Source organism: Eurypyga helias, unplaced genomic scaffold (genome assembly GCF_000690775.1).
Source record: "Eurypyga helias isolate BGI_N326 unplaced genomic scaffold, ASM69077v1 scaffold5677, whole genome shotgun sequence".
In the NCBI taxonomy this organism is placed as follows: Eukaryota; Metazoa; Chordata; class Aves; order Eurypygiformes; family Eurypygidae; genus Eurypyga; species Eurypyga helias.
In genome coordinates this window covers 1-26,697 of record NW_010263561.1, presented here as the reverse complement: position 1 = coordinate 26,697, position 26,697 = coordinate 1, and the positions used below count along the sequence as shown (strand labels likewise).

The window sequence follows — 26,697 nt, the reverse complement described above, 5'->3', positions numbered from 1 at the left end:
CCAAAAGCCTTTGTATTAGGGCCAGAGCCAGGAGTTCTGCAGGAAAACTGCAAACTCCAGAGCTTAGGGGTGACCGGCTTTCAGTGCTAGAGGTGCATGTGGCTTCCAGACGCGTTGAGAGCAATCCCGGGGTGGCTGCTGTGAGGGTAACCAGGTAATCCAAATCCTGGCTTGTAGGAAGAGTCCAGCTGGAAATAGAAATGTCCTCTTAGAGTTTTGGTTGATGGATAATTGTAATTGAGGCTCCCAGCTCTCCTAGTTCTACGCTGTGGTCTTCGAAGCCCTTTTCTCCTCCTTCCTGCTCATGCACAAAACTGTGCTGTTGTTTTCACCATGGAGATTTCCCTCCTGTTGGTGAGTGATACACAGAACACTTTCCTAGGTTGTTAATTCTGTATCATCGGTAATAATAAATATACAGCGCTGGGTATTATTAGTACGGTGGTTGTTTGCGTGCGTTACTTTGGAGCCAAACCACTGTACGGTTATTTCGTCTGATGGTTAACCGGAACGGTGCCAGGTTGGTACTTGAAGTGCCTGAGTCATAAGCAAGCGGAGCGCTTCCACGACGAGGCCGGTGCGAGGCAGGGCTCTCTGGAGCTGTGCTTTGAGGTGATGCTTGGGTGATGCTTCTGTCCTGGTGCCGGACTAAGTGGGGCTCTGGTGTTTCCCTTACATTTTGCCTCTGCCTCCTGCAGCCCCCATCAGGAATTTCTTAGGGCCGCAGTCCTTGCAGCTGCTCCAGGGAGTCTCGTGCTTGGTGGTGGGCTCTCCAGGGCATGGAGATTTGGCTTGAGAAGTGGCTCTCAAAAGGATTGTGCATTGCACTTGGAGGTCCTGCGGACGAGGCCAGCAGCCTCTCGTGCTGCAGCAGTCTCAAAGGAGTCTGTAGCAGATGAGCCTTGTGCCGTTACGTTACTTCTTCCACCACCTCTGTTTTGCTGTGCTCGTGCCTGCAGATGGTCTGGTTCTCGTAGAGAAGAAACCTCTCCTTGTCTACTCTGGGTTGGTATAGCCACGCTGGGGCTATGACCTTTTGGTCTCAGTGAAGCAGATGGGCTAAGCAGCAGGGAGGTGAAATAGTTAAGCTGGGTAAATGAGAGGTCCCAAAGGAGGGAGCTTCAGCAGCTTCTCTGTCACATTAGATTTTCTTCTTAGACTTTGTCCTAAATAGTATCCATCTCTTAATCTAAAATAAGAAATCGCTTGTGTTTACCCAGATACTCCTTTTTATCTTGATTTTTCCCCTCCCCTCCCTTTGATTCTGTCTGAGTAGGCTCATCTTGGCCTAATGTGCTTTCTTCCTAGTCGCCCATGTTTGATGGCAAAGTCCCTCACTGGCACCACTACAGCTGCTTCTGGAAGCGGGCTCGAATCGTGTCCCACGCAGACATTGACGGTTTCCCTGAGCTCCGGTGGGAAGATCAGGAGAAAATCAAGAAAGCCATTGAAACTGGAGGTCCTGGAGGAGGTAAGCAGAGGTCTCCTGGAGTTTGAAGGTTCAGCTGGAACCATGCTCCCTCTTCTCAAGCTGTTACTGTGGTTATTTCATTGCCATGTCCCTTCAGCAAGTGATGTCAGAAGAATTGTTGTGGCATCTCTGCGCTCTGGGGCTAAGACGCTGGGAATATGATCCAGCACGTTAAATCAGCAAGGGAAAAAGCCGAGTCAATTGGCAGGTGTATTGCCAAATATTTCTTGTTATCATGTTTCCAGTTCTTAATGTTAACGAATGCTGTTGTGGTACATTGTTCTAATGGTACCTTCGCTGCAATGTGTGGTTACGGTGGCTCTTCAGTCGTTATGCTATGAACTGGTGAGTCAGGGGAGCAAGGGAGAAGCGTCTTGAGTACAGACCAGACTAAACTCACCACATCTCTGTGGAAACCCAGGATGCTGAGCAGTTTTGGTTTGATGTCTGCCTGTTGAAATGTAGTAATACTAAAAATAAAAAACTGGCACTTGGGACAAGGAGTTCAGTGTTGAAGCAGAGCTATTTGTGACTCCTCTTACAGTCAGTTCTTCGGTAAGATCTCATTTTGCACTACTTTCTGGAAAGAATTAAAAGGGGTCAGCTCTGTGCACCTTTGAAAATCTTTAAAAATCATTAAATAAGCAATCGTGTACAATTGCTGCTTGGCTGTTTAAAGAACTCGTTTTCTATTTTAAAAGTGCTTTTGAGCATGGACTGCTTGTCTTGCTCTGGATTCAAATTCTTGACAGATGAGTTGCTGGAACACAGAGGTTTATTAATCCAGACTGCTAACAATCTGGGACAGAGAATAAGAAAATAAGGGAATGCCTTTTCAAGCTGAACTCTTTATTTGCCTTTGTTCTGCAGGAAAAGGAGGGGAACAGGAAGGAGGTGGCAAGGCTGAGAAGAGCCTAAATGACTTTGCTGCAGAATATGCCAAGTCTAACAGAAGTACTTGCAAAGGCTGTGAGCAGAAAATAGAAAAGGTAAAGAGTGTTTTCTTCATTCTCCACCTCTTGTCTTCATTTCTACCAGTTCCAGTTCAGACAGTGATTTTATAATTGCTTCCTGCCTCTCCTGCATATGGAAAGCACTTGCAGAGCTGCATTTCTGTGTCTGAGGAGCAGCTGTGTCCTGGATAGATGACCGTAAAGGCATCCCTCGGGCGTTGTAGCCTGGGCTTCAAACCTGCTGATGCTTCCTTTCATTTGGGCCTTAGAGCAGGCAAGAACACTGCTCGCCAGCATTTCTGTGGCCAGAGAGCCTCCACTAACAGCAGCTTTCCCTGCTTCTTGCAGCGCTGCAAAGGTGTTGGCCTCTTCCTCCTCCTTAGCCAGACTGGCTCTGTTTGTGTGCAGTGTCTATAGTCATTCTGTGACAGCAGATAAAACACCAGTGCAGCTAATGAACGATGCAGCCCTGTAGTTGAATGTGTCTCGATGCCCTGGTCTTAAAGACACTTGGCAAAGTGAAGTTGTAAGCTTCAGATGGATGCAAATACACCTGCCAGCTGGGTAAAGTTGGCAAGGGCCAAACACCGGTGCTGGTATGCTCGTATCTGCAGAAACCTTGGTGACTGTTGTGTAGATGTTTCCTTGTTGGATTTCTTTTTAAAAGCCCCCAAACCAGCTACCTTTTGCCCACCTGAAAAGTAATTCACAGTGAGGTGGGGTGAGATGATGTTAGCACTGGTGCTTGAGTGGCACGGACATGAAGTTAATTGTTAGTCGCGGTTTGGCCACGTGAGTTTTTTGCTTGTTCTACTGGGAGTTGGCGTAAAAACTACAGGATTACCCAGAAAACTACATAAAAAGCTGGCTTTTTTGCAACCTAGAAAGAGTACTGAAGAAAGCAGAGGAACTGTAGTGAAAGGGCTTAGACAAAAGTTGCAGACTTTGATAGAGGAACTGTTGCTATTTTTCAGGTGTTTAGGAAGCATTGGGTTGTTAACGTGTTAGCATCCTGCTCTTTCCAGAATGGTCTAACGATTGTTCTTGTGTCACTTTAATCTATCTCAGGGCCAGATCCGGATTTCCAAGAAGATGGTGCATCCTGAAAAGCCGCAGCTGGGAATGATAGACAACTGGTACCACCCGGACTGCTTTGTGAGCCGCCGAGCAGAACTGGGCTTCCTCCCGGTGTACGGAGCCTCCCAGCTCCTAGGCTTCAGCATCTTGAAAGCTGAAGATAAGGAAACTCTGAAAAAGCAGCTCCCAGCCACCAAGAGTGAAGGGTATGTGGGCAATGTAAGAAATTGTGTTGTCTGGAGGAGCTGTTGCTTGCCTTCAAATACATCCGTGATAAATGTTTTGTGACATTGTTGTCTCCATTAAAAGAATATTGGTCGTAGGAAGATTTGGTCCTTCCCATGACCTTAGGCAGATGATAGTGGACAAATTCCCCGTCCCTGGGAGTGTGCAGTGCACTTGCCGCTGTGAGTGGCTTGAGAAAACGCAGAGACCAGCAGCTGTGACTTGGAGGACTGATGTAGAGCTTTTAACCGTAAAGTAATCACGTTTAGTACAAATGGGTGCTGGGCTCTGCGCCTCCTTGTGCGATGCCATTATCGGCAATGTTTTCTCTTCTCTAACCACTTGTTAGAGAATTGATTTGACATCTCTTATCTGTGAGCTGCTGATCTGTGACAGGCACTGAGTCTGATAATGGCGTTTATCGGCCGTGCAGTGCTTACACTTGGATGCTTTTCTTTGCTAAATCTTTTATGGTACGCCTGAAATTTCATTGCTGTGCGTTGAAATTTTTAGTGGAGGCTCTTGATACAACTTGTACTGACAGAGAAGCGCTTCCAGGTGACTTGCTAGCTCTGGTCAATCTCTCTCTGTTAATGAAGACTCTTGTTACTTGGTTTTGAAGTGACTTCACCTAGAGTCATGACACATAACACAAGCCAGTGGTTTTTCCCCATGGAGGAAAGAACATAAGGTGTTTCTGGGTCCTAACAAATAGGAAAGATCTTGTAAAACATTGGCCTTCTCCATGTACCTTGTAGACTGAATTCAGCTTTACTTTTGCGAGGACTCAACGTGAAACTGTCCAGCGAGACTGATGTCAGGTTTGGAGAAGCCGTAGCCATGTCAAATATGTGCAGTCTTTGTCAGTCCTAGTCCTCCAGGTACATGATTGATGGGCATGGCATACTGTTCTGAGCCTTGCGTGTATGCCAACATCATCCTCAGCCGTAGGCAACAGAGGGGAGCGTGCCTAGGCTGATCTGTCTTGTTAAGAGGCTGCAGCTTCCACGCTGTATCCTTGGTTGACAAGCAGTCGCCCCAGAAGCGTGCAGCAGTGTTGCGGGTGCCATGGGGAAGGTCCTGCAGACGAGCTGTCTGCATCTGCTTGGCAGCCTGCCCTCTTTTCACACAGACGTTTTACCTCTCTGTTGCAGGACACAAGTAGAACTATGGTGTTGTGATGGACTTGGAGCTTTTCGGGCAGTCCTTTGCTTCTTGTGCCAAGGCGTGTGTTCTGCTTTGTCCTAGAACAGGGTGTGAGTTTAACAGGGTTATTTGTAGTTTTCTCCATGTCTCCAGCAAAGCTCTAGAGATTTGACTGTGTAAGTGTTTCTCTTGTCTGCCCTGACTCTGCTTTGAAGAGCCGCTTCTGGGATGCTATGCAGAATCTGAAGGCTCTCTAAAGATAGGCCACGGAGCAGTTTGTCAAGTCACTGTGTAAATAAAAGCCTAGAATTGCAGTGGAAAAAAGCTTAGGCTGGTGATGTCGGGTAATGTGAACCAGGTCCTCACGCCAGAAAAGCAGTGGGACATCTCATCTTTCCTGCTTTCTAAGCACTGCATGGACAAGCCCCTCAGCCGTGAAGGTGGCGGCTGGCTCTTATGCTCCGCTACCTTTCTTCTGCTGTCTGGGCTGTGTGCTCGAGCCAAGGGTACTGAGGGTCAGTTGGAAAAATGGTTGTCTGTCAAACAAACTGAGTGAGTGAGTGTGTAAATAAACAGGAGTGGAGAGGTGTGGTGTGCTTCTCACCTGGTGATTTTCTGCCAAGAAAGCACAAAAGCTCTGGAGAAAAACACCCCAGAAACTTAAATGAGGTGTGGTTACCCCTGATAATTCCTCCTGTGTGTTCAATCAGATAATAGAAATGAACGACAGAAGTTACAGCATCCCACAGAAATGATGTTACAGCGTCAGATGTAGGTGAGATTCTCAAAATTACCTTCAAAGATGTTTCTGATTGTGTCGCATCCAAATTATATCTTGACTCAGCTGTCTCCACAGTTTGGACACGACACATACATGTCTGTGTGCTGCTTCTGCGTGATGAGCCCGTACTGCTCAGAGATGCTCAGACTTTGGGAGTGCCCCAACAGCCCTTTCTGTCAGGGCAACAGTGGGATGTGCCTGTTGCGGATGAGAGGAGTGAGGTGCTGCGCAGGGCTGACAAGAATAGGTTGGAAAATCCCTTCCCGCTGAAGGGCAAAAATGGGATGGTTTCCTGCAAGGATCCTGGCTCTTTTCCTCGGTCAGAGCTGGGTGAACAGTGCTGACCCTCCCCTGTGCTACGGGCTGTCGTGCCCATGTGCCAGCACTCTGTGGGCCTGGGGGAGGAGGATGCTGTGTCCTTCCTTGCCAGCAGCTTCTCTGTGGAAAGAGCGCTCGTGTACTGATGCAGGAAAGGTAGTAGCAGCTTGCGAGCTCCCTGTGACTGCTTCTTCGGTAGCCTGTGCTTAGGCCTCCTGCTCCGAACTGTAACACTTCCCTGGATTTTCTGCCTCAATTGCTTGGGTAGGGCCGGTGTGCAGGGCAGGAGCACAGTGTCATTCTGGAGGCGTCATGCAGCACCAGATTGACTGCAGAGATTGCCTGAGGCCAAGGGTAAGTACTGGGGCAGGAGCAATCTGGCAGTGCTTTACAAGAGGAAGGAGAAAAGGGGAGTACTTGTTTCTCCCTGAGCCAGCTGCTTGCTTTATCCGGGGTTGCTGTGACTGTCCTTTCCACCCTTCGTTTTCATAGTAGCAGGGGAGCATGAAAAATAGGGAGTAGATGGTAAGGAAGAGCCAGGTTAGAGTGGGACAGTTCACTTCCCTCTTCATCTTCTCAGAAGTTGGAACGAGTCTTGTGGTTGTGTATCTTCCATGAAGGTGAGAATTGGTTTGTGTTGGCTGGTAGGTACCAGTGCTACGCAAGCTGTGGGGCTGTACCTGGTGAATGTGGGAAGACTGTCCCTTCCCCAGCAGAAAGGGTGTACATGGTAGCACCCAGCTGCTGATAGCAACCCACGGTGCTTGGTCCCAGGGGTGGACGATAAAGCTAACGTGTGTGTGTTTTGTCGATTTTTCTAAAATTTGCCTTTTTGGGAAGATGAGTTGAGCTTTGCCATTCCCTTCTCCAGGCTGTGTAAAATGATGCCTAGTGTTTGCTTTAAGCCTTGGTCGTAGCCAGGGACAAAGTAAGAGGTAGTGACTGACAGCTTTATGCCTCTGCAATTGGGATGTGGTTTGTTCAGGTGGCTGGAACAGGTACAGTAATCGCTCTGTCTGGGTGTGCAGCCCACTGTCCCCTTGACTTTGGGGAGAAGTTGCCAAAAGTGCGAGTCCCTGATGGAATTCAGATGCTTTCCCCTTTGTCACAAGGCCTCTCGACAGGGTGATTGCCTTCCAGCAGCTAGTGTGATGGCTTTCCTCCTTTTGGAGACTGGGAGACAAGTCAGGGCATAGGAGTGAGCACTGGCTTGCTGGAGGCAGCCCGCCTGTCAGCCTGCCGAGGGAGAGGCACTGCAGGTACGCAGCGTTTGGGCACCCATCCTAAATACTTACATTATTAAGCCCTCTAGCTTGGGAAGGTGCAGCAGAGTGCTTTGCAGTCAAGCTGATATGTTTTTCCCAGATTTTGTTGTGTACCTGTGACTGTTAAGTAAACTTACAGAAGTCATGATCCTCGTGGTGGGGCTCAGCAGATACTCTGGTCTTGCCCCGTGCAGGGGCTACAGCCAGGAGAGGAGGGGTGACTTGCTTGGCCTGGAGACTTTTGAAGGCATGGCTCTGTGTGCTGTGTCCAGTCCTGCCATGCTGGTTCCTGCTCGCCTGATTTGGAAGACAACATGGAGTTTTTGTCAAGGACATGCAGTTGCTGGTGGTTCAGTATGGCAGTTGTCACCTGAGGCAGCGTGCCTTACAGCGTCAACCCAGCTCCACTGATGGGACCTTGCAGGGGGACAACTGCCAGATGGACAGATGAGCTTCTGCAAAACCAGCCCCTCAGAGACTTACAAGATGCTCTGAGCCATGGTTTGGTCAGGAGTGCAGGTGCTTGAGCTACTGGTGGTCCCTGCAAGTAGAATGAGAACTTGGCCCAGTTTTAGGGCCAGGACAGTTACTAGAATTTACAGGTCTCTTATGCACGAGTGTTTGGGAGAAGAGTACCTTCTGACATCCTCCTACAGCTTTATAGCTAATAAGCTGTCATACGGGGTTAGTCTTAACGGTAGCAAAGCACTAGAAAGTGAAGTGTTTAAAATTGTAAGTATGAGAGCAATTGAGAATGTCAACTTTATGGCGTAACCATCAGCCACAGCTGATAAAGTTAAGACAGATGCTTTCTTAAAAAAGAAACCTGGCTGATGTTTTGAAACAACAGCAGCTCTGACAAAATGAGGTGCGAGATCCAAGCTGTGTTCATGCTCTGCCTTAAGTTGCAGCCCATCCTGCCTGGAGCGGGGCAGAAATTCCCTTTATTTCCTCACAAGGGGAGCACACGCTGATTTATTGATACTGATATGTTTTGAAGCCAGGCAGACCAGGGGGATGACATGACTGGAAACATAAATGGTCTTCCTCTGAGGTCTGTTGTCATTCTGAAGTGTTCCAAAATCCTTCGGTTTTCGTTTGGCTTCCTCTTCTTTGCAGTCTTTCTCACATAGCATTTGCTGCGCAGGGAGAAGTTACAGCTCGAAGGCCCCAGCTAATAACAATAAATTCCCTTACCCAACTGCACAGTAGCACATCAGGAAAGCGCTCTCAGCCTGGGAGCGCTTTGCAAGTAGAAACTTCCCTCTGTCTGATTTCAGAGACCTGACTTAATTCCAGTCTGAGGAGAAACTAGCTGGGAAATGCCTAGTTTCCCAGTGTGTTGGCTCATTAACGTCACGTTTGCTGTCCTGTTTCAGCATGGACTGTCTGCGCTGAAAAATCAAGCTGTTGGTTCAAAGACACTGTAGCCTGTTAACCTGCATTGCTACACCTCCTCAGATTTGGAGCGGTGTGCTTATATTCAGTGATTCTTAGGTGTGTTTTTGGTGTAATTAATGCAGGTGTAGACGAATGTACCTGCAGTTGTTGCAGTATTTTGTGTGCTCTTCTGCCAGACCATGCAGTTACCGTGCCGTGGAAAAGCTCAAAGCATACCTGACCTGATTGAGGCGTCTCGTGTTGCAGAGCCAAGTACATGTCTACAATCTAGCGCTGAGGAATTTGGAAAATGGGTTTGCTTGCCAACACTGAGGATAATCAAGCCTCTGCAGATATCGGCAGTCAGGAGACTGAGCTCTGGTAACTGCTGGACAGGCATTTAAATAACTTCCTTTTGTTTGTGCGTGTGTGTCTTTGTTTTGTTTTTCTCTATTAGAAAGAGAAAAGGAGAAGAGGTAGATGGAAATGTGACTACAAAAAAGAAACAGAAGAAAGAAAAAGAGAAAGAATCCAAGCAGGAGAAACAGCTGAAGGTGAGTTTTAGCTGATCCCGTCCTAGTAATCGCCTCACTGGAGGAGTGCAGTGCCAGGCACGGGCTGAAGAGCTGTGACACCTAGAGAGGGGCTGTGACGGTGCCCAGGCGAAGCAGAGCTGCAGCACAGCTGGTCGTGTCCAGGCACGGGAGATGCCCTGTCACTTAGGCTTTGCTGAAGGCAGTTCACCCTTCTGCTTTCCCTCCAGACAGGAAGCAACTGCTCCGGGACTTGTGGGATTTAAATGGATTAGGTTAAATGCCTTTTCTCTCCAGGAGGCTGGTTCTGTCCTTCCTGTATCATCTGGTTGTGGCTGAAGCTCTGAGCCTGAGCACTGCTGCAGAAGTGCCTGGAAGCCAATAAATTGCTCATTGTCAAAATTAACCTAGTTCTGTGCTTTACCTCTAATGAGACATCATGTACTTTTCACCCTCTGGAGAGCTGCATTCAGTTCTTGGGTACAAAGTGTGAGAGATCACAGCTTTCTACCTTTCACTTTCTGGAATATCGTGTGAAGAATTCCCAGTAGATCGTCAGGAATTTTGTATTTATTGAAAGTTTGGCATAGGTACTTTCCAAGAAAACAGTTAACAAGCTGCTTTTGCTGCAATTGAAGTCTGAATGGAACTGTAGCAAAATGGTGTGTCTGCCTTTGAAGGGAAGTTTCCTTTTCTGTTCTGTGGCAATTCCTTAATTTTCAGCAAAACTTAGCTGAGACACTATAAAGGTTTTGCTGCTGCAATGCAGATATTTAGGACATAGCAAGGCAATTTGTGGATCAGGGTTAACTTTGGGTTCGCTCATTTTTTCATTTTTTCAAAGGCATTTCATCAAGCGTGATCATTAACACTGAAAATTAAACCATTCAGCGCAGTTAACCAGCCCTCCCAGGTTAGACTGCATTTTTGAGTGTACCCAGTGAATAACATTCGGAAACTCAGATATTTTAGGATGCTGCTTTGTTGTCCAACCCTTTCACCTTTTGTAGAAAGGCTCAAAAGTATCCACGGGCTCCTCGGCACCGCTGCAGGTGACCGACCTAGCGTAAATTCTCTTACGCTCAGATGGCTTAAAAGAAGGCAGTGCCTGTCAGCATTTCTGATTTTTGTTTTAATGCTCAAGTGCTGCCGGATCCCTGCTGTTGGCAGCGTGAACTAGTTTGGTGGTGCTTGCAAAGGTTGTTGAGAGCTTGCTAAGTGTGGAAGTGGGACAGAAACGCAGGTTCCATGCTACCCAAAAGCTAGGTATCTTGTTAACATCGCTTGTACCTTCTCGTGTGGGATAGCGCTGTAAATGGCCTTTCCTCACGTGTGTATAATGGAGAACCATCGGTTTATATAGAATCCCTTAGGGATGCCCTTCCGCTGTGATCTTGCTGAAGCTGCGGCGCGTTTGTGTGTTCATACTGAAATGTGAAGTGTGTGGCTTTAAAGACCTGTTTTGGGTGTTGGGGTAAAATGTGTGACTCTCCTTTTGGGTAAAGCTGCTGGTTCTTGGTGCTCTTCGTCTCACAGCCTGCATTTAAGATACCGTGGGCTTGCTAAAACCTCGCCCACGTACTGCAATTTGAGGAGTGTCCTTAGGAAAGAATCGACTGCAAGTAGCTAAGCTGCAGGGTTTTGTCAACAGGAGCAAACGGAGCTGATCTGGGGCATCAAGGACGAGCTGAGGAAGGTCTGCTCCACTAACGACCTGAAAGAGCTGCTGATCGCCAACAAGCAGGAAGTTCCTTCAGGGGAGAATGCCGTGAGTTCCCCTCTAGTCGCTTTGCGTGTGTGCTGGGTCTTTGAACTGGAGAAGCTGACCCGAACCGGTGTTGCTGCAAGGTCCACGAGTCCGAAGCATGTTCCTAGCGTAACCCTTCAGGAGGAAATGAGTGCAAAGCCCAGTCCTTTTGCCCCAGGACTCTGATGATACTGCTGTTACGCTTGCCTGTGAAGGGCTGTGTGGTGGTGTGTGATGCTGAATTCAGTGCCTGGGTCTGAGATGTGCCTTTATTCTGCTATGCCCAAACTGGTCCATATGGTTTTTTTTGTTGCTGGCTCTTCAAGAGCAGGTTAGTTATGGCACTTCACATCTCCTCCCTCAACGGTTAAATTATGCAAAAAGAAGCAAAAGCTGCACAAATTCTTTCCTGGTATCTTTTCTAAAAACAGTCAGTTCTCAGTCTGTATAACTCGCGAAAGTCTGCCTTTTGGAGCCACACATCACTAAGTATTTGTTAAGACTCTTTGTAAGAAGCGTGGGCTGGGATGTGGGAAGTGTCTAGACTCAAAACGGTCAAGAAATACTTTCTAGGCAGGAAAACCGGGACTTGTCGGAGCCTACATTCCCACCTACCTACCCATGTGCTCAGATGCAGTAGCTCATCCCCTTGTGGCACGGCGGCCTGGTCAGGTGCTGCGCGGTAGGTCTGTTCTCCTGAACGCAGAATCCAGGTGGGACACACTGCCAGTCATGAGTGTGAGAGGTGTGGTGTGACCGAGGAAACTGCGTGACGTGTTTTTAAGGCATTGTAAATCAGTAGGCTCTGGTAGGAGGCCTGGTTTGTGTGCATGCCAAGCACTGGGAAGGCTTGCGTTAGCATTCCAGCAGCCTGACGCTTGTCCAGCCCGGCATGATGTGGTATGTGGGCTTCCACCCTCCTTCTGCCGTGACCTGTTCTGTATTCTTTGTGGCTTTTAGATTTTGGACCGAGTGGCAGATGGGATGGCGTTTGGAGCTCTGCTTCCCTGCGAGGAGTGTAAGGGGCAGTTTGTGTTCAAGAGTGACGCGTACTACTGTTCCGGGGATATTACTGCCTGGACCAAGTGCGTTGCTAAAACGCAGACCCCCAACAGGAAAGACTGGGTAATCCCAAAGGTGGGTGTTTATGGAAATCTTGAGCTGAAGCACGCTTCCTAACTGGCGTTACCCCATGTAAGGAGATTGAGTAAGCACAGCTAATGCATAAGTAAATCACATTTTTTCCAGTAACATTAAATTGAAAAAGAAGTTGCTGATTTGATTTGAAACTCATTGTATCATGGAATCACAGAAGGATTTGGTTTGGAAGGGACCTTACAAACCATCTAGTTCCAGCCCTCCTGCCATGGGCAGGGACACCTTCCACTAGACCAGGTTGCTCCAAGCCTCATCCAGCCTGGCCTTGAACACTTCCAGGGATGGGGCATCCACAGCTTCTCTGGGCAACCTGTTCCAGTGCCTCACCACCCTCTCCGGGAAGAGTTTCTTCCTGATACCCAATCTAAACCTCCCCACTTCCAATTTAAACCCGTTACCCCTCGTCCTGTCACTACAGGCCCTTGTAAAAAGTCCCCCCCAGCTTCCTTGTAGCCCCTTCAGGTATTGGAAGGGGCTGTAGGGTCTCCCTGGAGCCTTCTCTTCCAACCCAAACTCTCCCAGCCTGTTTTCTTAGCAGAGGTGCTCCAGCCCTTTGATAATCTTCATGGCCTCCTCTGGACTCGCTCCAACAGGTCGATATAGCCACTTCTGGCTTTGTTTTCTCAGTCAGTAAAGTGGGTATTTGCCTACCTTAGTACAAATGTCTCAGAAATCCTTTCCAAGACCTGCAGTAAATGCCAAAGTCTGGCCAGTGCTCAATTTAGCCTTTACGTCTTACATAATAGTATTTTGTTGTTTTTAAACTCCTTATGCTTCCATCCCACAGGAGTTTCGGGAAATTCCTTACCTGAAGAAATTCAAGTGTAAGAAGCAGGACAGGGTATTCCCTCCCGATGCTGCAGCTGCGAACTCGGTGCCTCCTCCTTCCGCATCTGTTCCTGTGACAGAGACCATGTCTGCACCCAGGGGTAAGCAGCTGGCCAGGCACTGGTCAGTGGCATTCAGGGTGGTGTGTAGTGCAAATCCCAGCCAGACGAACGTGCTACCCGGAACAGACATGCTGTTCTTCTGTCCCCAAGCAGGCAGAGCTCTCCTGGTGAGCGAAGCATAGCAGAGTCACGTGCATTTGACCTCCTGGTTGTTTGCTAGTAAATCTGTTTGGGTGTTTGTTGATTGTCAGAAACATACAGGCCCATGTTGCAAAATGTGTCTGTGAAATGCCTTCTTGCTTGGTTTCCTTGGGGAACATCCAGGGACCTCCATAATGCCAGATACTCCACATTTCTTTAGGTTTTAAGGGCAAGATTTCCCTCCCCCCCCCCCAAATCCATTGGGATTTGGCTTTGTCAATTGCTGACTCCCCTTATGGAAAACAGATAAGCCATCTCCATCCCACAAGTCAGCAAAAGGTTGGACTCCAGAAATTCCCCATAGGCTGTTGGAATGCTTTGGTGACACAGCCTGTCCACTGAGAACTATGCTGACTTCTTCCTTAGCCAACCTTTTTAGCCCTGGTCATAGTTTTAGGGGCAGGGGATTATTGTTACTTGGTGAAAAGGGTGGGAGTAACTCTGCACAGCTAATTTTAGCCAGGTCATGTTAATTAAGCAATGAAGGACCTACCTGCATTGCAAACTGTTAATGAGATGATGTGATGGAGCCTGAGGTGTTACTGGTTTGCTCCTGACTTGTTATTGGTTTTGCATGATACAACCTTGTACTGCCTGTGAGATAACGACTGGAATGTACGCTGACGTGGGAATGCTGTTGCTTGAGAGACAGTCCTTTCTCCAGCCTCTCAAAACCAGATTTGCTTTTGAAGAGGCAGAAGCTTTCATGTTACAGTGAGTTTCTCCCATGCTGTCCAAGTATGAAAGGAAAAGTGAAGCAGAGCAGAGTCTCTAGTAGCACAGTGCTGAAGCAGACTGGGTTTTTTTTTTCTCTTGGTGGGGGGAAAGGAAAAGGCAAATAACGTGCCTACATATCCATCTTCTCTTCCATCCCTTCTGTTTGGTAGGGGATGTTGAGCTCTCTTGCCCTTCCTAGGTGAAGGGGAGCTTCCTCCCACTTGCCTCGTGCAGGTCAGACCTGCGTGGACCCTTGTCTCCCTGTCAGCTGGGCTGGTTCCCCTGAGCGGGGGTGCCATCTCTCTCTGCTTGTTATTTGCTGGGGGGGGTGGGCCCTGTGCCTGCTGCTAACGGGCTGTGTTATTTCTGAACCCCTAGACAAACCACTGACCAACATGAAGATCCTGGTTCTTGGAAAGCTGTCAAAGACCAAGGAGGAGACGAAGGGCGTTGTGGAGGAGCTGGGAGGAAAGATGACGACAACAGCGAACAAGGCCACGCTGTGCATCAGCACACAGAGTGAGCAGCCGTGCCTTAGTCGCTGGTAGCAGTGGTAACAGAGCTGGGCGGATTAGAGGGGGCACACGTCCTCGGAGGAATCTGGGGATCAGTGTTTGGATTAGGGGGAGTGTTTTAGGAGCACGCATGCCCTTGGTGTGCTTGGAAAAGCAAAGGCAGGAGCGTGCCGTTTGAGTTACGCTTACCTAGCGTGTTAATCCTGTGCCGTGAGGCTGTGTCAGGTCTGCAGCAGCTGAAGCTCGGGTCTGTGTGCAGGCCACCCTTGTGGGGTTACAGCTGCTGGGCGCTGCGTCTGTGCTGCCCTCGGAGAAGCTGCGGAGCTGACTGAGGGTGCCTGAGGGCAGTTGTTTTCTCTGCTGACAACAGAGGGGCTGCTCTTGCTCCCTGTTGGAGTCCAGGTGTAAACTGGCTGCTGAGGTAGGAGATCTGCTCCCACCTGCCAGGAGGTCCAAGAGGGACTGTAGAACCCCAGCCCAGCTCTGGGAAGGAGAGAGCTGGACCTTTATTCCTGCTCTAGCCCAAGCTGCAGCTCTGAGCAGGTAGGGATTTTACTCTCCAAAGAACAGGGTGATTCCAAAATGTGGTGGAAGTATGTTTCCTCATAGTGTTGGAGATCCTTCCTCTGGCCACGATTCAGGAGGCTAAAGTCTGAAACCTCACTGATGCTTTTTCTCTCTGTTTCCCACCCTGCCTCTGCAGAGGATGTGGAGAAAATGAGCAAGAAGATGGAAGAAGTGAAGGAGGCCAAAGTCCGTGTGGTCTCGGAAGGGTTTCTTCAGGATGTGAAATCCTCCAGCAAGGACTTTCAGGAGCTTGTGTCTCTCCATGCGCTTTCACCTTGGGGTGCGGAGGTGAAAATGGAGCATGAGGAAATGGCCGTGGATGGGAAGTGCAGCAAGCCCCCGAGTATGAAGAGTGCTGGGAAGGTCAAAGAAGAACAAGGTGAAGAACAAAGCAGTGGTTTCTCCACATGCCTGTTCAGGGCTGTCCATGCACAAAGAAAACGTGGGTGTAGTTTATCCTTGTCGTTTTCTGTCCCTTTTTTCATACTGCATAATGATGCCCTAGCTTAAAGACCAGCTGTAAGTAAACATGAAACTGTCTCCTGAACTGGCTCTTATTTTCCATGGCTCAGTCTTGCTTCAGAGATCTGTGCTGTATGTGCCCAGGCTGTATTGTGCCCCTGTATTGTTCCAGACTCTTCCTCATAACACCTCAGCTTCTCTACCAGTTTGGGTCAGTGCTGCAGCTCCAAGGAGGAGTTCTCAGAGTCCTCCATGTCCTCCAAGCACAGGCTTCTGTCATACAATGTTAATGCCAGACTGTCTCACAGCAGTATGATCTCTGGGGGACATGAACACCCCCCACATGCTGTCAGGTTTTTAAATCCCACTTAAACACAACCACAGATCTGACTTGTTACCTGCTGTGCAGGTGAAAAACATGATACAGCCCACCCCTTGGGGCCAGAGGGAAGGAGATAAAATCTGGAGAGATCTTATTTTTCATTTAACTGGGGAGGTGGGGGCTGCTAAAGTCAGGTAAAAAAAAGCCATGGAAGTCATTGTGCTCATATACTGGGAATCTGATTCAAAGTCTCCTTAGGGTGGTAATTATGCAAATTGAGAATTTAAATGTTGAGTCAAGTCAGACTGTGTTGCCTGCCTAGGAAAAAAATTAACCTTTTTTTTTGCTGCAGGACCTAGCAAGTCTGAAAAGAAAATGAAGCTAACGGTTAAGGGTGGAGCAGCAGTTGATCCTGATTCTGGTGAGTGATAACAGTGGCTGCCCTCCACCACACACAGAGTTGAGGATGCGTGATCCTTTGCCACATGCCTTTCTGTGACGGGATAAAGGTTCCATAAAAGAAATGTGAATTTTTAAACCATTTCTTCTTGCTGTCAAAGGAAGGGTGTTGATTGACATTCAGAGCTGGGTATTCTAGGATTTTCTGGTGTAACTTCCAAAAGAACCACTCAAACTGAGGAATGCACCTTGTTCTGCTTCAGGCCCATCTGTCAGTGGGGCACATAAAGGCCTAGAGCCATCAGAGGCCACAGGCTTGGCAGAGCCTCCGGGCATTTTGGGAGGCAGCTGATACTACTCTCCAAAGCTATGGTGCACGGACATTGTTCTGATAATGCATAGTGCATCCACGGCCAGCCTTGGGTTTTTCAGGACGTTTGCTAACGTGACACCAGCCGAGCTGTGTCTCTCTTGAGAATTCCTCCAGCCATTCATGCAGCCTTAAATTAGAGTTTTAGGTGATCCTTTGTTGAAAGTTACAATTTTTCTCTCTCACTAGGATTGAGGTTCACTGCAGTGTATCTGAAGGTGGGTGCTCACAGCTTACTAAAAGGAAAACGTGCTTCATGTATTTTTGAATGGGCATGTGGTCACTGGTTTTGCAGTATTTTTGTTAAGGGTGACATTACTTCATGAAACATTTGGGTGAGCGCAAATGTAGGAGAGGGAGAGCTGGAATGGTAACCTTCGTGTTCTGTTTTGTTTCTTCTCTGTAGGTTTGGAGGATTCTGCTCATGTGTTTGAGAAAGGTGGAAAGATTTTCAGTGCAACTCTGGGCCTAGTAGATATTGTGAAAGGAACAAATTCCTATTACAAACTGCAGCTGCTAGAGGATGACAGAGAGAACAGGTGAGTTGAGTTTACTCTAGAAATACTTTTGCTCACTTTTTTCTCCAATATATATTGGATTTTTGGCACTACAAGAGCAAAGTATGAGTAAAATGTCTTTGTAGGAGATATGGATAGGTATATTTAAAAAAAAAAACCACACACCAAAAAACAACAACAAACCACCCCTGGGGAGATCTGTGCTTGGCATGGAGACATTTCTTTTTGTGGTGTTGACAAAACCTGAGTTGGGAGGTGAGTAATTTTGCAGAATTGCATCTGGTAGCGTTATTCCTGCATCCTGGGATGAGCGAGGTATGCGTAATTGAGGTCTTTAAGACTGGGTTAATTGCTGAACAGGAGGGCTGCAGTGCTGGGACTCATGGCTACCCTTGAAACTACAGAAGCAGAAGGGGGCCTCCTCTGTTCTAACATCAAGACCCCACACAAAGTCAGTGATGTTGGGAATCTTTCCTATATTTTCCAACTGGCTTTTGTCATCTAACTGCAGAGCTGTAACCTTGGGAATCAAACCCAGATTCTGGCTGTTCTACCACAGTGAAGTCCTGAACAGAGTGCCCTGCAGCTTAACAAAATGCACTGAAGTGGTCAGGGGACGATCGTGTGTTTAGCTTTCCAGTGTCATCAGACACGTGTCCGAGCTGTCTGGTGGTTGCATTACTGAACTGGAAAAAGAAGTTGAGAGGGCTTTTTAATACAAAACTGCTCACCTGAGCACGTAGGGAGTGCGCAGAAATCCAGGGTGGCTGATGGCTGTCAGCAACGACCCTGCTTTTAGTCTGGATTTATTGCACTTACAGTGTTCATAATGAGCTTTTGTTGCTGGCTCTTGTATGTGGGGTTTGTGTCTGGAGGATGCAACATGGAGGGATCTCTGTGGCTGCGTTTCGTGCCTGACATACTGGGAAGGTTGATGGATTGTATCCCTGTAAAGGCTACAGAAGCTCATAGTATGTATGTATTTTATTTATGGTGTCAGCAATGCAAACAAATACTTGCGTTATTTCTGTTTTCTCTGAACTCCTGGACTTGAGGCTTAAAGATGCACTGTGTCTGTTTTTCAAATAGATGACCCCAATAGTCTGAAGATTCGTATTTGTGAAACGTGAAGACTGAGTGATGTGAGCCCCTCTTTTCCCGCTCTGCACACATTTATCCTCAGGCCTGTAGGTCTGGCGTGTGAACACTGGGCATTTTTTTTTCCCCACCAGTTCCGGATGTAAGCTCTGTGGTGGCTTTTCTGTTGCTCCCCTGCAGTCACTGATAGAGAGTGTCTTCCATAAAACCGAGGGTATACACATGCAGTCGCACAGTTTTTGCAGGGTCCGTTCCGTTTGGATGGAGATTCGGAGCCAGAGTATCTTATGTTTGTTCTTCTCTCCCATTTCGCTTCTCCAGATACTGGGTGTTCAGATCCTGGGGGCGTGTGGGCACTGTCATTGGGAGTAACAAGCTAGAGCAGATGCCATCAAAAGAAGATGCCGTTGAACACTTCCTGAATTTGTACGAAGAGAAAACTGGAAATTCTTGGCATTCAAAGAACTTCACTAAATATCCCAAAAAATTCTACCCACTGGAAATAGATTACGGACAGGTAACTCTGAAATGTTCCCCTGTACTGGGGGAGCGTTGCTCAGCTGCTTTCCTCTGGCTGTTCTGCTTGCTGTTGGATTGCTTACACTTAAGCCTGAGGAGTGAAGTGCAGGGGCAACTATCACATCCTCTCTGTGCTGCGGAAAGAGAGCTGTGGATCAAGGAGTCTCACGCCTTAAGAGATGTGTTGGGAAACTAGGTAGTTTTCCATTGTCAAGTAGGAGGCCCGTTTAGTGCCCTTTCCTGTTTACTCTGTAACTTTAAGGGTGTTAATTTGAACTTAATTCAGCAGTCGTTTCACATACATCCTCTCTGAAAACACCACTTACTTTTTATTTAAAATAGGTACTTCTCATCTGCCTTGCACATCCAAAATCCTCCCAAATGGCAAAGCAGCACCTATGGGGCGTTCTGCGCAGTGCATAGAGCAGGCTGAGAAATTACTCATTGCCAGTAAGATCTGGCTACTTAGACAGCTAAACTAAATAAGAATTCTCTTCCTTCTGCCCAGTGGGAGTTTGGATGTTTATTTAAAGGCATACCCATAACTTAACCTATTTTCAGATGCGTAGTTGAATGCTGTTAATAGCTATAAAGATAGCAGAGAAAGTATTTTCAAGCCGTTGCCTTTCTCTGTGGCCAGATTACCAGATGTCATCTTTCTGTGTGAAGCACTTGATGCGTAGCTTTATTTCTGGAAACTTGAATATTGCAGTGGCAAAGTGTCTGTTAAACAGCAGCATACAGTGTACTCTGAAGCATCTGACAGATGCTTTATTATTGATGCAACGCTCTATCCCTGAAAGCGTCTAGATGGGATTGTGGCTAATTGATGATTCCTGTACTCATCTATGATAGTTTTTATTACAAAAACTTAGTGAAACCAGTTATTAAATCTCTATTTTGTCATAAAAGCAACAAAGTGAACAGTAATTTGTCCCATCAAGGTCTCTATGCAGCAGAAAGTTTGCAGAAAAAGTAATTAATAGTGTTGCTTGAGGTGAAGCAAAGATGCACACAGAGTTCCCATTCCCTTAATTCTACTTAGATTTTACAGTACCATCTCTTGAAATAATGTCTGTCAAATTACAGAATAGGTGGATTTTTAAACCCACTTTGTTCCAAAATGTCAGAGCAGTGTCCCACGCTCCCCATGAACTTCAGGCTACTCATAGTATGCATACACTAAATTGGTTTTGAGTTGTTACCATGACAACCAGCATGTTACTTTCATCCTTTGTGATTTTGCTAATTCTGATACTATTTTTACCTCCCAGGATGAAGAAGCTGTCAGGAAACTGACAGTGGGTGCAGGGACTAAGTCAAAACTTGCTAAGCCAATCCAAGACCTTATTAAGATGATCTTTGATGTGGAGAGCATGAAGAAAGCGATGGTGGAATTTGAGGTAACTGCTCGTGTTCACGTTTCTCGCTTCTAACCCTCTTTTCTCTCATTACATCATACTTAGGCAGCCAGAAGCAAGTTCTTTGCCATCCAGGGTTCATCATAATTGAGGAAATGAATGTGCAACTCAGACTTTAGAAATGCTGCTGGTTGATACATGCACTAGTGAAGTGCCTTGACAAAGTTCAGTTCCTATTCTGAAGAGGGCCTAACTTGAGATGTTGTTTGTTCCTGTATTTACCATTTGTTCTAATGATACCCTAATTTCATCCATTCTTCTTTCCTCCGTACTTCTTGATCTGCGTTTCTAATCTTTCAGAGAGTAGTCTGGTAGCATCATCTGTCTTTCCTTGCCTAGAAACGGTTTTACTGGTGTCAGAGATCCTGCAGTCTCTTTTAATGCAGCCACTCAAACCAGGTTAATTCTAAATAACAGGTTGTGTTTTCTTCAGCCAGCTTAGATACCCTGCTCCAAGACTTCATATTTAAAGCAGCTGCTCTTTGCTCTCTGTATCAGTATTTTGTGTATCTGCTTTTCAGAACAAGCTTTGTGCCATCTCGTGCAGCTTGTCCGAAAGATTTTGGATGGCTTGCCCAACATTTTGTAGTACCTTGGGTTAATTGTGTATTTTTAGTGGCTCTTTACATCAAAGTCTTCTAAAATATTAATAATTCTTTTAACTGGAACTGGCTAAAGGCTTTGAACTGATCATCTGATGTCTTCTGGATCTGTAGAACTCTGTTAAAACTATGTTAATACACAACAGCTGCAGACCTGGGAGTCCAGATGGGCCTGTCTTCCTATTAGATTTATCTTCCTGTACTGTTGCTGCCAAACAGCTGTTTTCCATTAGAGAAAATAACGTTTTTCCTAGTTAGAGGTTTCTGTGCATCCTCTGAAAATGTCTTGCTTGCTTCTTTTAATCAGCCTGATCTCAAGTATTTCATTCTGTCCAGGCACTCTCCTTCTGCCAAAAGCAGGGCAAATTCTTAGTCTTTACATTACATGACAGTAGACTTATCTGATGTCTTCTTTTCCCGACTCTAATCTGGCTTTCAAGAGTTTTACTTTACCAAGCATACAGGAGTTTATTACAGTTGCCTACGTCGTTACCTCTTGTGAAAAGGCTGGTTAGAGGGGTGAGTCTACTCCAGTGCCGTGTCCTCCCTTGCCTGGGTAGAAGGTAGGCGTCTCCCTTTGGCTGTATGTGGGCTCTGTAGGAGATCTGTTAGTCAGTCACATTGTTGGACAATGTGTTAGTGCTTAGATGGGTTAGTTTATAGGTTTATGTAACTTAGTATAGGCATCCACTGCTGTTCTGCACATCCAGGTTAAATGGCCCGTTTTATGCGTTCTTCATGATTTTTCAGCTAATAATTAGACAATATAGATGGATGGTACTCAACAAAAAAGTATTTCGCCCGGAAGTTGGGGAGCTACAAATCAATTTCCAGTTGTTTTTCATTAGGTTATTAATCTTGACTTTGTGACTCTCATGTCCCCAAGATGTGATCCGTTTTTGAAGTCAGTCCCCCATGTGTTTTTGTAGTATCTGGCTTCACGTTGTGCTTAGCTGCAGCTAAAGGGGAAAATTCCCCTAAGCCCAGGGCAGGGTGGAAATCTCTGCACAAAATCATTTCAGGGCTTTCACGCCAGTCTGCGGCTTGGAGGAGCCTTCTGAGTTCAGCTTGCAGAGGAGATTTGCATAAAGCTGGGTTTCCCAGCTCCATAGTGAATAAATAATGTGGAATTTATCCAGGTGGTACATGATGGACATGGTTTCATAGGCTTTTCTGTCCTTGAGCTGAATCTTAAACCCACCAAGTTAAGGAAAAGCTAGTTTGACTTGCAGGGTGTCCTTTGAGTATTGTCAAGGGTGCAGAGGGTGTTTGTATGATCTTCGTAAAAGGCTCCATTGGACTTTTGTGGAACGTTTTTGCATTCAGATGGCCCTTAACTATGCAAGGATTTAAGGCAAATCCAAAACTCTCCCTTCAGTGCCTGAAGGGGGCCTACAAGGAAGCTGGGAGGGGACTTTTTACAAGGGCCTGTAGTGACAGGACAAGGGGTAATGGGTTTAAATTGAAAGTGGGGAGGATTAGATTAGATATCAGGAAGAAATTCTTCATGGAGAGGGTGGTGAGGCACTGGAACAGGTTGCCCAGAGAAGCCGTGGATGCCCCATCCCTGGCTGTCTTCAAGGCCAGGCTATATAAATTAATCAGTGGATAAACCAAGGCATCAGTTTTAACTTAGTTGCTTTTTATTTGGTTCATTTTTCATTAATGAATATGTAGCATCTTACAGCCTCTTTGCGTTTGACCCTTGATAATTGTAGGGTAGGGTTGGACGGAGGTGTCTAGTTGTACCTAGGGACACAAATGCTCTAATGAGTAAGAATCATTTCATTCAGTTTGCTGCTTTGCCAGCCTGAAACATGTGCTACTTAAGTGAATGGAGGAATCCATCAGACACCTGGTCAATGTTAAACTTCTAGCAGGGGCTTAGTACCCTATTTTTGTGTTGCCCTAGCGTGCATGCTTAGTTTCCTATCGCAGTATTCCTTTGTTTCTAGGATGTGTCTTCCCACTAGCATGCACTGTCCTTCTGATATCATTCCTTGATCCACAAAGATTAATACCAAGTCTGAAATGTTTCCATTCTTCATGTGGTCAGTCCTACCAGGGTGGAGAGTTTTGTTCCGTAGAAATGGAGAGGGAATGCTGTAGTGGTTCCAGTGTAGTGAAATCATGTTTTAATCATTTAAATCTTCATCAGATTGACCTGCAGAAGATGCCACTGGGAAAACTGAGCAAGCGACAGATCCAGAGCGCGTACAGCAGGTGAGCGTGAAAGAGATGTTCGAGCAAGAGGGGAATTCAGAAGTTGTTCTGGGCTCAGGGTGGAGTGAATGCGGAGTTGTGTGTATAAAGATCTGTGCGCTCTCTCGGTAGAGAAGAGGATGTGCCTTCCAGGGGTAACTAGTTCGTTCTCTTCACCCGTTTGGGCACTACTTGTATCTTTCACACTTGGGTAGTACAAACGTCAGGCGGAACCAGACATAAATGACGGTTGAGCAAATGATGCCTGCGTCTTGTTCTGGTAGCGATCTGGTGTGTCCACCCCGAAGAGATCTGTGTGAGGATGAGAATAAAGGTAACGTTGGCACAGGAAAGGGTCTGGCTTGGTGACATTACTGTATTTACACACCATTATCTGGATTGTTCCAAGAATCACTACATAGTATTGCCTGAACAGCTTGCAAAAGTGTACCAGCATACCCCATTTTTTTTCATGGGCTCCCTGGCAAAGCATAATGTGGGAAGTTTTACTTCAGTTTTTAGAGCAGACCAGAACCTTGCTAAAGACATGCACCCCTTTCCATATCCAGAAACCTTTATTTTTTGCCTTCCAGAGGCATAATCCCCATTAGGTTTTTCTCATATCAGAAATTCCATGTATTGTTGTGCAAGTACTGTGACTTATACATGCAAAACAATTAAATAGAATCGCCCCTTTTAGTCCCATGAGAGTTTCAGCATTAACACTAATACTCAAAAGCAGCAATACAAATAGTCCCCAAGTATCTCCTGTGTGTCTATCACTGTGGAGACTTAATCTTACTCAGTAATTTTCTTTGGTGCTTGTTGTCTTGTCTAGGCAGTTTCTGACAATCGTTCAGAATCCCAGATCTTGGACCTCTCCAACCGCTTCTATACTCTGATTCCTCATGACTTTGGGATGAAGAAACCACCTCTCCTTAATAACTTGGAATACATTCAGGTATTGACTGGAAACAGTATGTGGTTTGCAGGCAACAGGTCTGATACCGGACATCTAACACAGAGGATTTGTGAGGTTTTAAGGCTTAATTTACCCTCATGCTTTCATGGCATTAAGCTTGGTTTTAGTCAAACATCTTTGTTTATGTGCATATATAAGTGTATACATATACAAATAATTATATATATAAGGCATTAGAAGATATGTTCCCTGTTCCAGAGGGTGGTGAGGCACTGGAACAGGTTGCCCAGAGATGTTGTGGATGCCCCATCCCTGGATGTCTTCAAGGCCAGGCTGGATGTGGCTTTGAGCAACCTGGTCTAGTGGAAGGTGTCCCTGCCCGTGGCAGGGGGGTTGGAACTACATGATCTTTAAGGTCCCTTCCAACCCTAACCATTCTATGATTATATATATATGTTATATAGGTGAATGAAGGTGTGATGAAGTTGCAAGAAGTCCAAGGGCAATCAGGAGAGACTTCAGGGCTTTGGGGTGACTGCTTAAGGGATCAGGAGCACAAGCAGTGTTCTCTATCCTTTCAGTTGCAGGGAATGATGAGGGAAGAAGCCTGGTGTCACCAGCAGAATTTTGGCTTTTTTGATCATGGGTCGGTTTACATGACACCAGGCCCGCTGGCAGCGGATGGTGTACATCTGCCTCAAAGGGACAAAAGGATCTTTGCACAGGAGTTAGCAGGGCTCACTGGAAGAGCTTTTAAACTACAGTTGAAGGTGGAAAGAGGTTAAAACAGGCTCGATGGAGATAAGCTTGGGGGCGGCACACCAGTGTTTGAGGGATGGTGTGCTAGTGAGGCTCTTTTGGTCCACCATCTCAGAGGAGGTAGGGGATGGAGATCCATGCGGCAACAGAGACGCAAGGGTTGTTGATGTATTGGAAACAACAGAAAGGCTGGAGAATGATCATCTAGGAAGACAGGATTCTTCTCCCAAAAAGGTGTTGGGATCAGTAGCCCAACTGAAGTGCATCTACACCAATGCACGCGGTGTGGCCAACAAACAGGAGGAGCTGAAAGCCGTCCTACAGTGGGAAAACTATGAAACAGTTGCCATCACGGAAACATGGTGGGATGACTTAGCAAATGGAGTGCTGCCATGGATGGCTGTAAGATCTTCAGAAGGGACTGGCAAGGAAGGAGAGGTGGTGGGGTAGCCTGGTGTGTTAGGGCGTGTTCTACTTCTCTAGTGCTTAATGATGGTGATGATAGGGTTGAGTGTTTATGGATAGGAATCAGGGGAGGGCCAACAAGGCAGATTTCACAGTGGGAGTCTGTTATAGACCACTCAGCCAGGATGGAGAGGCAGACAGGGAGAAGTTGGGCAATTTCTAACCCTTGTTCTTGTGGGGGACTTGAACTTACCAGATGTCTGCTGGAAATACAACACAGCAGAGAGGAGGCGGTCTCAGAGGTTGCTGGAGTGTGTGGAAGATAAATTTCTTACCCAGCTAGTGAGGGATCCAGCTAGGGAAGGCACCCGCTGGACCTGCTCTTCAAGAAAAGAGAAGGACTGATGGGTGATGTGATGGTTGGAGGCCATCTTGGGCGTAGTGATTACAAAACCATAGTTTTTGATTCTTGGAGAAGGGTGGTCAGCAGAACTACTGCCTTGAATTTCCAGAGGGCAGACTTTGGCCTGTTTAGGAGCCTGATTGACAGAGTCCCTTGGGAGGCAGTCCTGAAGGGCAGAGGAGTCCAGGAAGGCTGGACATTCTTCAAGAAGGAAATCTTAAAGGCACAGGAGCAGGCTGTCCCCATGTGCTGAAAGATGAGCTGGTGGGCAGACCAGCATGGTTGAGAGATTTGGCTGGAACTCAGGGGAAAAAAAGGAGAGTTTGAGCTCTGCAGGAAGGGTCAGGCAACTCAGGAGGACTAAAAGGATGTCATGAGGTTATGCATGGAGAGAATTAAAAGAGCCAGAGTCCAACTAGAACTTAATCTGGCTACTGCTGTAAAAGACAATTAAAAAGTGTTTACATAAATACATTAGCAACAAAAGGAGGGCTAAGGATAATCTCCATCCTTCATTGGATGCGGCATGAAGCATAGTGACAAAGGATGAGGAGAAGGCTGAGGTACTTAATGCGTTCTTTGCCTCGGTCTGTAATAGTAAGACCAGTTATTCTCCAGGTACTGAGACCCTGAGCTGTAAGACAGGGGAGCAAAATGAAGCCCCCGTAACCCAAGGGGAAGTGGTTAGTGACCTGCTACACCACTTGGACTCCCACAAGCCTATGGAGCTGGGTGGGATCCATCTAAGGGGACTGCAGGAGCTGGCGTAAGTGTTCACCAAGCCACTTTCTGTCATGTATCAGCAGTCCTCGCTAACCATAGAGATCCCAGTTGACTGGAAGTTAGCAAACGTGACACCCATCTACAAGAAAGATGGGCAGGAGGATCACCTTGAGTGCCATCACGTGGCACATACAGGAGAACCAGGCAATCAGGCCAAGTCAGCATGGGTTTATGAAAGGCAGGTCCTGCTTGACTAACCTGATCTCATTCTATGACAGCGGTGACCCATGTAGTGGTTGAGGGAAAGGCTGTGGGTGTTGTCTAGTAAAGCCTTTGACACCGTTTCCCACAGCATTCTCATGGAGAAACTGGCTGCTTGTGTCTTGGACGGGCACACAGTTCACTGGGTAAAAAAACTGGCTGGATGGCCTGTCCCAAAGAGTTGTGGTGAATGGAGTTAATTCCAGGCCACTGGTCACCAGTGGTGTTTGTTCCCCAGGGCTCGGTGCTGGGACCAGTTCTGTTTAACGTCTCGATCAGTGATCTGGATGAGGGGGTCAAGTGCACCCCCAGTAAGTTTGTGGATGACACCAAGTTGGGTTTGAGTGTTGATCAGCTTGAGGGCAGG

At 46.9% G+C, this 26,697-nt stretch overlaps 1 protein-coding gene across 1 annotated transcript; it reads left to right on the top strand.

Moving 5' to 3' along the window:
• Positions 1-1,312: 1,312 nt before the first annotated feature.
• On the top strand, positions 1,313-24,130 carry PARP1 (poly (ADP-ribose) polymerase 1; the record flags this gene model as incomplete). Its single annotated transcript, XM_010156078.1, has 18 exons — positions 1,313-1,471; positions 2,342-2,460; positions 3,493-3,707; positions 9,074-9,170; positions 10,801-10,917; positions 11,857-12,033; positions 12,842-12,983; positions 14,241-14,381; positions 15,081-15,323; positions 16,081-16,149; positions 16,904-17,036; positions 18,435-18,630; positions 19,907-20,035; positions 22,814-22,878; positions 22,990-23,012; positions 23,142-23,191; positions 23,696-23,818; positions 24,107-24,130. Coding segments are annotated over exons 1-18 (2,220 nt in total), but the record flags the coding sequence as incomplete, so codon positions are not given.
• Between the last annotated feature and the right edge of the window lie 2,567 nt (positions 24,131-26,697).